At 40.3% G+C, this 13208-nt stretch overlaps 1 protein-coding gene across 1 annotated transcript in view; it reads left to right on the top strand.

Annotated features, from left to right (window-relative positions):
• Prp18 (pre-mRNA processing factor 18) overlaps positions 1-13208 on the top strand; it is a 106412-nt gene that overhangs the window by 30907 nt on the left and 62297 nt on the right. The window contains exon 2 of the mRNA XM_090369074.1: positions 10718-10825. Coding sequence (XP_090225200.1) covers positions 10718-10825 — 108 coding nt within the window. The remainder of the gene's footprint in view (positions 1-10717; positions 10826-13208) is intronic.

Raw genomic sequence — 13208 nt, 5'->3', positions numbered from 1 at the left:
ACAGTGAAACCTCTCCAAAGTGGGCACCATTGGGTCAAAAGAAAGTGTCCACTATACAGAGATATTGACATTGCAGAGATTATTGTAGCCAGTTTTGATAATTTGAAAATTCACTCTAACTGGTTGCTTACTCGAGGCCGCCGTAGCCTAGTGGTCAGGCGCGCGGGTGCATAAGTACACGTGCCTTGAGTGACCTGGGTTCAAGCCCGTGACTGCTGAATACGGTACTGTTTCTTGTATTCTGTGTATCTTGTAAACTCCTCTGACCGTTTGGTCGTCCCGGAGTATAAACAGAAAATTTATTTATTTATTTATTTTTACCCTTTTGTTCTCCTTGCTGATCGCATTGCCCTTTGCACCTTTTCCAACAGATCCTTTGTAAAATGAGACTTCCAGAGCCTATGCAGTATTTAAGATGTGGCCTAACCATTACCTTATTTAATGGGATAATCACTTCCTTATCCTTGCTTGCAAAATTCTTGTATATTGTTAAAACTTCATGAGATGCACTGGGCAGCATGTCTGTACTGTTCAGAAAACTTCACATCTGGCTGCACAGTTACCCCCAGGTCTTTTTTGTTCTCCACTACCCTCTGAATTACACACAGTTGGTATGTTATCCTTGGATTACTGCTACTTGTATGCAGTACCTTGCATTTGTTAATGCTAAACTTCAATTTCTGCTTCTCAGCCTATCTACCTAATTTTTCTAAATCTTGTTGCAGTAGCATACCCTAATTACTGTCATACAATCCTCCCAACCTTTGTATCATCTGCAGACTAAGACATTAATCCCTAATATGCCTTCATCAGTATCAGTAATAAATATTAAAAACAATGGTCTTTTCACTGAACTGCTCTTCTTGGACTAATATTAGTCCAGAAGAGCAGTGACCATTGATAACCACTCTGTCTTGTCCTGCTCAACCATCTTCCTTATTAGTAACTTGTCCATAATGCCACACTGCTTCAGTTTGTACAGCAGTCTTCTATGTGCAACAGTATCAAAAACTTTTCTCTAAATATATGATGGTCAAGATTTTTTCATCCAGTTCCTTTGTTACTGTCTCATAGTATCCAATTAGACTGGTCAGATGGCATTGCTCCTTAACAAATCCATGTTGTGACTGCCATATAACTGCATTCCTGTCTAGATGATATTGCATTACTTCTTTAACCAGTGACTCCATTATTTTTCTTAGAACCGAAGTTCAGCTTTACAGGTATAATTACCCACTTCACTCTTTGGTATATTTGCACATCTCCCAGCCATAGGGATCTTCCCTGCATAAAAGGATGCTCTCATAATTATGGCTGAAAGTTTGCTGCCTCTCTCAGTATAATTGGCTTGATGTACTCCATTCCATGTGCAATTTACATTTAGCTTCAACAGTTTCTCTTACACTTTCCTCTCAGCTATTACAAAATCCTTTAACTTCCTGTAATTTGATATACAGGGGGATCCCCGGTATCAGAGTATTCATTATCCGAGTCCCCGCAGTTGTGAGGATATGAAAATTAAAGAATTAAGGCTTTTTCCCTTGAGAAAAATGACTAAGCACTTGAATATTTTTTTTTTTGGGAGAACAATCTTCATGATTGTGTAACAAATGTTAAGTGCAAAGTTAAAGACATAACTAAATGCTACGACACAATTTAAAAAAAAAAAAACAACAAAAAAAAAAAAACCCACGAACAACTGTGCATTATTCTTTATTCGTACAACTAAAAAATAGTGTAACTTAACTTAACCCTACATTCTGTAACATATTGTAATAAAAAATGTGTAATAAAATAATTTTCTCGTTTTTCAGTTCCTTCATCCGTTTTTTGCTATGTACAAGTGCATAATAAACATTACTATATAATATCGGTGTAGATACACCATATCTACTTATCCTTCACAACGAGTTTCCCATGTATTGCACTACCTCGAATAAGTAACGTTTCACTTGCAATACCAGGGTACCTGCCCACCCACCGATGAAAAGCCAACTAGCTTTTAAACGATGCTGTCTGGGTGGTGGCACCCACTGAGAATAAGTAACAATAGTCTTCTCTATTCGTGAAGCATTACTTATTTGAGGTAGTACAATACTTGGGCAACTCGTTGTTGAAGGATGAGCACAATGAGATACAGATGAAATGATGCTTTTCACACTATCATAATTTTTCTTTAAGAGTTGTCTATGATGTATCTACACCAATATTATATAGATATAGAATATTAAACTCTTAAAATATTATGCCTAGTTGCATTTAGTTTTATTTAAATAATAAACATTTTAAAAATTGGTCACCGTTTTAAGTGTAATTTTCTGGAGCCAATTATCCTTGGATAACAAGGATCCCCTGTACTTCTGTTAACTTGCATCCCTAAAGTTGTGAATGTAGACACATCTTTGCATCTACATTCACTATTCCTCATGTGTGGATGTAAAATATATATTCAGTTTATCAGCAGGATCAACTGTTATACCATTCTTATCTAACAAATTAGTGTGATTCATCCCTTTCTTTCTAATGTTTATACAGGGTTATTCAAAATGAAGTCCGGGGTTTCAGATTTTTTTTTTTTTTTGGGAAAGCACGTGTCATAATCATTTGTAGCCATCTCAAAAGAACGCATAATATCTCAAGTTTCGTTCCCACGCTCACGATGTTCGGTATGCTGCACAGCTACCACCAGATGGCGTTGGATGCATACTGCCGTGCAGTCATTTGTTTGCCTGTGATGCCAGTTCTGCTCTGTTGCGACATGGCATCGGAAAGTAATGAGAAAGCTTTTACTGTGTTCGAGTTTCATGTAAGTAAATCTGTTACCGTTGTGCAACGCCACTTTCGGACAAAATTTAAGAAAGATCCGCTGACGGACAAGACAATTAAATGATGGTATACGCAGTTTAAGGAGACAGGATGTCTGTGCAAGGGAAAAAGTCCTGGTCGCTCGCCCATATCAGATGCTAATGTGGAACGCATTAGGGAAACTTTTCTAATGAGCCCAAGGAAATCCACTACGAGGGCAAGCAAAGAACTTCACATCCCACAAACTACAGTTTGGCCTGTTTTTCAGAAGCGATTACTAATGAAACCATGTCGTCTAACCCTGTTGCAGTCTTTGAAACCAGATGATCTGTGCGCGAGGAGTAACTTCTGCACTGCACTGCAGAGCCGCATGGAACAAGATGACACGTTTGCTGACTGAGTGATTTTTTTTTTTTTTTTCTGATGAATCGATCTTCCATTTGTTGGGGAAAGTGAATAAGCAGAATGTGCGATTTTGGGGGACATCAAATCCGCATACACATGTGGAACACAAGCGGGACTCTCCAAAAGTAAATGTCTTTTGCGCCATATCTCGAAGGAAAGTTTACAGTCCATTTTTCTTTTGTGAAAAGATTGTCACTGGGGAGATTTATCTGGATTTATTACGCTTATGGCTTCTACCCCAACCAGAGGACGATAGTGCGAACTTCATCCTACAGCAAGATGGTGCCCCATGTCACTTCCATCACATAGTCCAGAATTTTTTAAACCGCCATTTACCGCAGCGATGGATTGGACGTGGGAGGGCTGCAGATCAAATCCTGGCCGCCTCAGTCTACCAACCTAACGCCATGCGATTTCTTCCTGTGGGGTTTCGTAAAGGATAACGTTTTTGTGCCTCCCTTACCTGCGACTATACCAGAGCTGAAAGATCGGATTACCAAAACCATTGACGGCATTACTCCTGACTTACTAAGCCGTGTGTGGGAAGAATTCCTTTCCGAGTTGTCTGCTGGATCACTAAAGGTTCTCATATTGAACATTTATGAGGTATGTAAAAAAACTTCATTACTATACTTGCATTCTGGAAATATTTCTTTCTTTCTTTCTATGTCTGCTCATGTGTGTACAGGAATTGTTTGAAACCCCGGACTTCATTTTGAATAACCCTGTATAAGTAAAGAAGTCTGCTACTATTCTTTGCCCAATCTGCCTTAGCTTGCCTAACCCACCCCCTCGACATGGACACCTGTACGTGGTGAGTGGACCACCCAGTGACGCTGCTGATCCTCCAGATTAGCATCACTGGGATCCAATGCCCACAGCCTAGGTTCCAGGCTACCATCAATGGAATCTGGCGTGTTTGCCATGCACTGCGACCCATGGAAATTCAGAAAGGGGATCCTGGTGGTTGAGGGGCCCAGCTTCAATACACCACTTTGGCCCTTGCTTCGACAAGATGGGTGGTCCTGGAAGGCCCAGCTAGGATCAATCGACTGGTAGGCTCGCCTGCGAGGGTCAGCTATGTCAATGCCACGCCCCTACCCTCATGGTCCGAGGGACAGGATTCAGGCTGGTGGCAGTGCAGATATGGTGTCTGGGTAGCCTTGGCGTCCCACTCCCGAGCACATTTATTGCATGCTGGGTAGTGAGCGTCCCTTTGGGCTCCGTGGTGGATGGGGAGCCCAGGCACTGAACTACTACAACACTATATGAATTTTGATAAAATTCTCCCTCCTGGGACCACAACCCGGTCCCTGTCAGAAAATTTAGATCTTGATCCAGCTGATGTCACTTCAGCAAAAAGACAAAAAACTGAAACCATATCATGTCCAACACCCCATTTCCTGATTATGCACTCTATAAGTGAGAAACATTTAGGGAAAATGTCACCCTTCTTTATCCAGAAGGGTTTGGAATGGTTTACAAGTGATCAGAAATCAGTAAAACGACTTTGGTCGGGAGACATCCTTGTAGAGACCAGAAGTGACAGACACTCGGGACAGCTTCTTTAAGCCACATCTATTGGCGAATACCTATCACAGTTAGCCCCCATAAGACACTTAATTCATCCCGTGGTATCATTTCCCAATAGGATCTGATGGATGTAATGGAAGAGGAAATCTGTTCTGAATTGCAACCCCAGGGAGTGACAGTTGTGAAATGAATATTCATGCATAGGGCTGGGCAACTCATACCTACAAGAAACATCATCCTAACATTCAATTCACCTACGTAATATATCCAGTTTTGAGATCAAAGCTGGATATATTAACTGTCCAGTGCGTCCATATGTACCAAATCCCTTATGGTGCTTTAAGTGCCAAAAATACGGAAACTCACAGATGGCTTGTCGTGGTGCCCTTGCATGCGCTCTGTGGTGTAAAGGACCACGAAACAACATGTTCAGCTGAAAAACCATCATGCACTAACTGCCAAGGAGAGCACCCTGCATACTCATGAGTATGCCAGTGATGGAAAGAAGAAAAAGAAATTCAACGACTTAAGGCAGAGCTGAACATATCTTATCAGGAAGCAAGAAAAACGGTAAAACCTATAAATGTTAACAAACCCACCTATGCACAGGACACAGGTGGTTTGCTATTTTCCTGAGGCTGAAGTGGATTCCATGGTATGGAAGCATCCTGTTTCCCTCCCAGTAACAGGCAGGGAGATGTTCCATTGGAACTCAAACAGAAATGACTATACCACCAAAAGAGTCATTCACTCGTATCATTTGCTACCTGCTAAGCTCACAAACACCCACAAGGAAAGATCAATCAGCTGCCACTCCCATATCGGTACCTCTTAATGCTCCACCAGTAAAAAAAGGAGAGAATAAGAAGCCTGAAGGAGAAAAGAATAAGAAACCTCGGGTATCTCCCGGTGCCCAAGAAAACATGGATGTCAAGGAGAAGGAGATACAAGATGATTCAGTCTTGGAACTCTTTGCGCAGGAGGAAATGGACATGGAACAGCGTCCATACTTCCCCAAAAAAGAGAAATCCAAGACTGACACAAGTAAGCCCGTAAGCCCTCAACACCTCGGAAGCTGCCTGATACACCCACCAAGCCAAAATAATGGCTAAATTCCTATAATGGAACTGTTGTGGATTCCGTCAAAACAATGATGACATCAAGGCCCTTTTGCAAAAGCATGAACCAGTTTGCTTTTGCTTGCAGTAGACATACTTGAAGACAAACAAAAACCCTTCCTTTCGTAATACTACCATCACTCGAAGGGACAGAACTGGGTATGGACCTGCTCATGGGGGTGTTGCTATTCTTCTGGGCAACCACACCCCCATTTCAACATAGAAGTGGTAGCAGTTTGCCTTGCGGTAGGGTTTTTACTAACAGTTTGTTCGGTTTATTTGCCACTTGGAGCCGACATCTCTCAGAAAGACCTTGATGATCTCATTGTGCAGCTGCCTTCTCCTATCTTACTCTTGGGGCGATTTTAATGGACATACTACCCTCTGGGGTAGTGCTGACGTCAATGGAAGGGGATGTTTCATAGAATATATGCTCGGTGACAATGACCTTTCCCTCCTAAATGTGAGAACTATACTTTTTTCCACATGCCTACCTGTACGTTCTCTGCCATTGATTTTACTATATGCTCCCCCTCTCTCCTTTCTTCACTCACTTGGGAAGTAGAGGAGAACCTCTACAGAAGCGATCACTTCCCCATGATAACTGCCTAATTAGTGGCAGGCCATGTCTACCTTTTAGGTTACTGTGGTTTAAGGTTGATAAGGCTGATTGGAATGTCTTTCAACATCTGGTAGACTTTGACATTAGTACAGTCAGCCGGAGGACTATCAATGATGCAGTGGCATTCATCACAGAAAGCATTGTCTCTGCAGCTGCAACTACAATTCCAAAAATATCTGCCTGGTTTCCAAAACTTTGGTGGAATGCTGAATGCACAGCAGCAAAAAAGGCACAAAACAAAGCTTGGGGGATATTCCATCACATGCAAAAGCTCGCTATATTCGTGTCAGAACCAAAAGCCATTGTGGATCCACTTTACATCCACTATTACTCAGTCGACCAGCACTAAAACTATCTGGGACAAAATCCAGACTGTAAGTAAAATGAAGAGGAAATATACATCACACCCTTCATCGGTCCTGGAACGTAATGGATGTGTTATTGCAGATCAAACTGCAACAGCTGATGCTCTTGGGGAAAACGTTTGCTACCGTCTCTTTAACGTCCTCTTACTCCCCAGAGTTCTTCATTCTGAAAAACAAACAAACATGAAAGGCAGCCTATTAACTTAAAATGTAAGATTCCTCATCTTTATAATGGACCCTTCACCATAGAAGAGCTAAAAACAGCTCTTATTCTTACCAAGACAAATGCTGCTGGACCCGATCTCATCCATTACAAAATGATCAAACACATGTCAGCTAAATCCATGGACCATTTGCTCTTTATATACAATAGGATCTTTTTAGAAGAGCAATTTTCCAGATTCTTGGCATAAGGCAATCGTGCTTGCCTTTCCTAAGCCAGGAAAAGATCCAAAAATCCCAACAAACTATCATCCTATCGCTCTGACTAGCTGTCTGTGCAAAATCTTGGAGAAAATGGTAAATGCCCACCTTATATAATATTTTTAAGTAAATGGGCTCCTCTCCAGAGTACAGTGTGGCTTCCGAAGGAATAGGCCCACTTTGGACCATTTAATCAGGCTCAAAACTTCTATTCGAGATGCCTTTTTAAAATGAGAGCACCTGGTGTCAGTGTTCTTCAATAAGGAAAAAGTGTATGACACAATTTTAAGGTTTGGAATTTTAAAAGACCTCTATAGAGGTCATCTCCCAGTTTTTATCAAAAACTTTTTAACCCACCGTTCCTTCCAAGTTCGTGTAGGATCCACCCTACCTTGGCATTTCAGCCAAGAGGAGGGAATACCTCAAGGATCCATCTTAAGTGTTACACTTTTTGCCATAAAAGTGAATTCCATCACGGAACAACTTCCTCCAACTGTAAATTGTGCCCTGTATGTTGATGATTTTAGCATATTCTGTCAGTCTTGCAACATGAGGGTAATTCTAGAGACAACTGCAACATGCCATTGACCACCTGAGCTCACGCGCAGTGAATAATGGCTTTAGGTTCTCTCTGCAAAAGACTATGCACTTTTTCCGCAAGTGTAATCTTCATCCTGAACTGAGACTAGGGCAAAATGCTGTTCGAGTAGTACCTGAGACTAGATTTTTGGGGCTCGTATTTGACAGAAAGTTGACCTTTCTACAGCACATCCGTCAACTTCGAGCGAAATGCATGAGAGGCTTGAACATCCTATGTGCCATCTCGTATCTCCTGGGGTACTGACCAATGCATTTTATTGCGCCTGTATTGCACACTTCTGTGATCTGAGTTAGACTACAGTTCTTGGGTAGTGCATCTGCTAGTACTTCGATGGTTGGAGCCCATCCACCATCGGGCAATTCGTATTGCCGCTGGAGCATTTCGCACATCTCCAGTCCAAAGTCTACGTTGAAGCATATGAGCCATCACTATTTGTTTTGTAGGAAACAGTTGTCTTTACAGTACATGGCGCCTCCGTAGCCAGGTGGGAAGGAGTAGCAGTGCGTAGCACACACTTCTTGTTTAGACCGGGGTTCGAGCCCATTACCATCAATATACGGAAAGGTCAAGGGAATGACCACCGCATATTCCCGGAGCAATATGGCCTTAGTTGCTAATGCTCCTAAAAACCAAATAACAAACAATAACTTTACAGTACACTTTCAAACTAAAATCCCATGTGAGCGCATCCATTTTTGAGCCACGATGGGAAAATCTCTATAACACCTATCAGACTGCCAACGTCCCTTTGGTGTTTGTGTACAGGAGCTACTCAGAGAGATCAGTATAACTGTAGAGAATGTTGCCATATCCACGAGGCAACCAGGTCCACCGTAGCATGCTCGAACACCACCGTGCAATTTCTCTATTAACAAATGGGGAAAGGCCACCACTTCGAACTCTGTATACCCAAAACTATATGCTGCCCACCAAGCCAAATACTCCGATTTCTTTCCTGGCTTCACTGATGACTCGAAGTCGGAGTTATCTGTCAGGTCTGCCGCCATCTTCCCAAATAACACTATATCTGAGAAGATACCCGACGAATGCAGCATATACTGAGCAGAGTTGTATGCAATTGAATTAGCCCTGAGCCACGTAAAAACCTACAACTATCAAAGGTGTACGGTGTGTACACTGACTCTTTAAGTATACTACAGGTTTCATCAGGAATGAAATATAATCTTCATTCTTTCCTGACCCAGGTTCAGCAGATGTTATATTCTCTCCTTGATCATTCCGTTGACATCCGTTTCTGCTGGATCCCTAGCCACTCTGGGATCAAGGGTAATGAACTGGCTGATGCTGCAGCCAGATCACCGCAACCTCAGAAGAACAGTAGCCTGTTAGTCCCCTATACAGACTACAGGCAATTAATACACAAAAGAGTGCCTCCATAGCCAGGTGGGAAGAAGCAGCAGTGCGTAGCACATGCTTCTTGATTAGACCGGGGGTTCGAGCCCGTCACCATCAAATATGGAGGATGCGGAAAGGTCAGGGAATGACCACCGCATATTCCGGGAGCAATATGGCCTTAGTTGCTAATGCTCCTAAAAAAAACAAATAACAAACAAACAAAATAACAATACACAAAAGATTACTCTCCTAGTGGCAACAATCGTGGTATGGGCAGGTCACGAACAAACTATCAGATAAAGCCTGTAATAAAACCATGGCAGTCGAGTCTACACAGAAACCGCCGAGAGGAAGTTGTTCAAGCTCGCCTCCGCATAGGACACAGTCATCTTACTCGTTCATTCCTGATGAGGGCAGATGACACTCCTATGTGTGAGCAATGTGACACCTTTTTAACAGTAAGACATTTTATCCGAGTGCCCACTTTACAGGCACGAACGTCGTCTATATTTTACTGCTTTTAGCATCTGACGGAGCTTTATACACTCAGTCAGATTTTATCTGACAATGCAGGTTTATCAGCTGATTTTAGTTATTTAAAATGTTTAAATATTTTTACACGTATTTAAAAATTTAACCTCAGGGGCTCACATCTGGTGAGTATGGGCTTGGTACACCCAGGGTTCTGAGCTGGATATAATCATTCTTCTCTTTCTTGCTGATTCCCTTTTGTGTGTCTCTCTCTCTCTCTCTTTGGGTAACTCGGGAAATTTTTTTTGGCTGGTGCAGCATAAGCCTCAGGCTTCCTTGCACCATATAGCTAGTAATAATAATAATAAAAGTTACCGTCTTTATGAACTTTTTACATATCTTTATTTCTATACATCTTGATGTAATGACCTAATTTTTTAGGTCACTGAAATATAAATCTTCTCTTTTGTATGACTTCGTTCTGGCGCATTATAGCTTTAGTTGCTGATGCGATTAAGGCAATAATGCCCACCTTGTTGACTGACTTGATTGCAAATTTATACCCGCTATAGGTTCTGCTGGTAATTTATAAGCATCCCATGCATTTTTATTCTCTACCACCACTCACATAAATTCATCTGACATCCATTTTGTTCTAAATCTTGAACTTTATCTCTTAGTATAAAAAGCCTAGTAGCTTTAATGATTACTTCCTTGAATGCTTCCCATTTAGAATTCGCTGTTGGTAACATCATCAGGTGGACCTACTGAATAGATTTTAAAAACTGTCTTAGCCCATTACAGTCACCATTACAAAAGAAAAAGCTCTTCCCTTTCCCTTGATAGTAGTTAAAAGTAAAAATAGACTCCAATTTTTTTTTGTATATTCTGATGCTTTTATAATTTATTTATTCAAACAGAATGTACAGAGTACGTGTTTATGTATTTTGACCATGTACTGATTTAAATTAGGCTTTCTTCAGCATTTTAACATTGAACTTCCATGAATTTATGACAGGGTCCTGAAAAGAAATATTTCAAGCGAAGTGAACTGCTAAAGAAACAAGAAGAAGATTATTGGGAGGGACAAAGGGAAAGACATAAAGATGAAGCAGCAAGAGATGAGGTATATATGTGCATTACTTAAAAAAAAGTTTTGTTTAGATAATGCAGTTATATCAGAACAGGTTTCAGTATTAATAGTTTCATAAATAGGAAAATTTCATTGAACTTATGATTGATATATAAAAAAATAGGTTCGATTTTGTTTAGTGTTGTGTTAAAATTATTTTCAGTACGTAAAGGCTAGTACAACTTGAATGCAAATTTAAAAAAAAGACACTACTCAGAATGAATTATTTTTTGAAAATATTGTTGTTACACAAACCTTTCTGGATGTGTATTTGATATGGTAACAATTTTTAGGAAAATCATAGGCAGCCACAATTTAAGCTTTTACAATTGTATCAAATAGTAAACTTGTGCCAATCCTGCATTAAGCACAAAACTAAAAAAGTGCACACTGCTCATAGCATATTGTTTTTTGAAATACATATTGTTATAACATCATTCTGTGATATTCTATATTGTAACTTACTAAGAGAACATAAAAAAAAAATTATTTATTGGCAGCAGCATTTTAAACCTGGAGGAGGGGATAATAAGAAATTTTCCTAAATGCTGATGTGCAAGTTGATACATAATAAAGTCTGGTATGAATGCAATCTTTTTAAATTAAGTTAGGAATTTTTACAGAAGCAGACATTAGTAGTCAAAATTTAGAAATGAGTAGCTCACAGAAGAAAGGTGTTCCCCCTTTGTGAATATTGCAAATGAAAATTCTATTATATATTACTGAGTGGTAAACTTTGAACTATATTGATTACACATATATGTTAACATTTTTAAATTTATAGATAGTTTGTTTGCTGCCAGAGGTTAATTAGGAATAGAGTGCATGCCAGGTGTGAATGCAGACTGTTATCATTTGTGTAATATTATCACTTTTAGGAAGTCCTAATGAGACATTAATACATAGAACAAAAACAATGCGTATTGTAATAAGCATTTTGGTTCACGTTATCACTTTGGGGCTTAGAGGGGAACAGGTATCCTGTGTGTTATCAGACACTCAGCCTAAAACACTGATGGATCCAATATCTCTCTATTACAGAAGATTTAGGAGAAGTCCGGTTGGCCTGCCTCCCTAAAATCCACTCATGCACACCTTCTCGATGGTAAGCCCTGTTACGTCACTTAGGTGGCAACGAACGTGTAGAGTGGTTCTCTTCAAGACGCCTGGTCAGCGTGAAGAGGAAAAGACCAAACCCTCCAGCAATGAGAGCACAACAATACAAATGGCCCTCAGTCCCCAGCAGCTTTCACTCTCCCTCTTACGGCAGCAAGAGGATCAGAGTGGAAGCAGAGGGTGCTAAGAATCTCTGGGTACAACCAGGCTGCCATGCACGGAAATTGAACTTGGCCTGTTATAACGTACGATCACTCATCGGTGAAGACAGGATATTAGAGCTGGAAAAGGAATTAGAAAATGTGAATTGGAATATCATCGGTTTGGCTGAAACAAGAAGAAGAAATGAATCACTTATAAGTTTATCAAGTGGAAATCTGCTGTACACCAATGGAAACAGTGAAAGGAGTGAAGGTGGAGTTGGCTTTCTGGTCCATAAAGATTTTAAAAACAACATTTTGGAATTCAAAAGTACATCACCAAGGGTGTCAAGACTAATACTCAAGATTTCTAAGAGGTACAAGCTAAAGATTATAATGATTTATGCACCAACATCGAGCCATGATGATGAAGAGGTTGAAGAAATGTACACTGAAATTGAGTCTTCTAGATGAGCAGAAAACCCACTACACTATTATTATGGGGGACTTCAATGCTAAGGTTGGAAAAAGGCAAAACAGCGCAGAAAGAGGAACTATAGGAAATTTTGGAATTGGTGAAAGAAATAAAAGAGGTGAAAGACTTGTGGAATTTGCAGAATCTCAAGGAATGTCAGTAATGAACACTTTTTTCAAGAAAAGGGTGAACAGAAAGTGGACATGGAAGAGTCCAAATGGATTAACAACTAATGAAATCGACTTCATCCTCACTAACAGAAGATATATTGTGAATGATGTTACCGTCCTGAATAAGGTAAATGTTGGAAGTGATCATAGAATGGTAAGATGTACACTTGATATAGATGTAGGAAAGGAAAGGAAAAAACTGACTCGAGTAAATAATACAAAGGTCTTTGAGATAACAGAGGAGGAGAAAAAGCAGTATGTACTGGAACTTAAGAACAAGTTTGAGCTTCTGCAGACTGCTCAGGACCAAGATATCGACGAGGAATTTTACAACTTTCTGAAAGTGATAAAGCCCAAGAAACCTATAGGGAAACAGAAATCCAAAGAAGAAAAAATTAGTCAAGAAACACTTGTCATGATGAACCAAAGACGACAAATGAAGAGCAAGAAAAACACTGACAGGGAGAAAATTGAGT

The sequence above is a fragment of the Mastigoproctus giganteus genome, chromosome 2, assembly GCF_048544385.1.
Source record: "Mastigoproctus giganteus isolate SK-2022 chromosome 2, ASM4854438v1, whole genome shotgun sequence".
In the NCBI taxonomy this organism is placed as follows: Eukaryota; Metazoa; Arthropoda; class Arachnida; order Uropygi; family Thelyphonidae; genus Mastigoproctus; species Mastigoproctus giganteus.
This window is presented reverse-complemented; position numbering and strand designations above follow the sequence as displayed.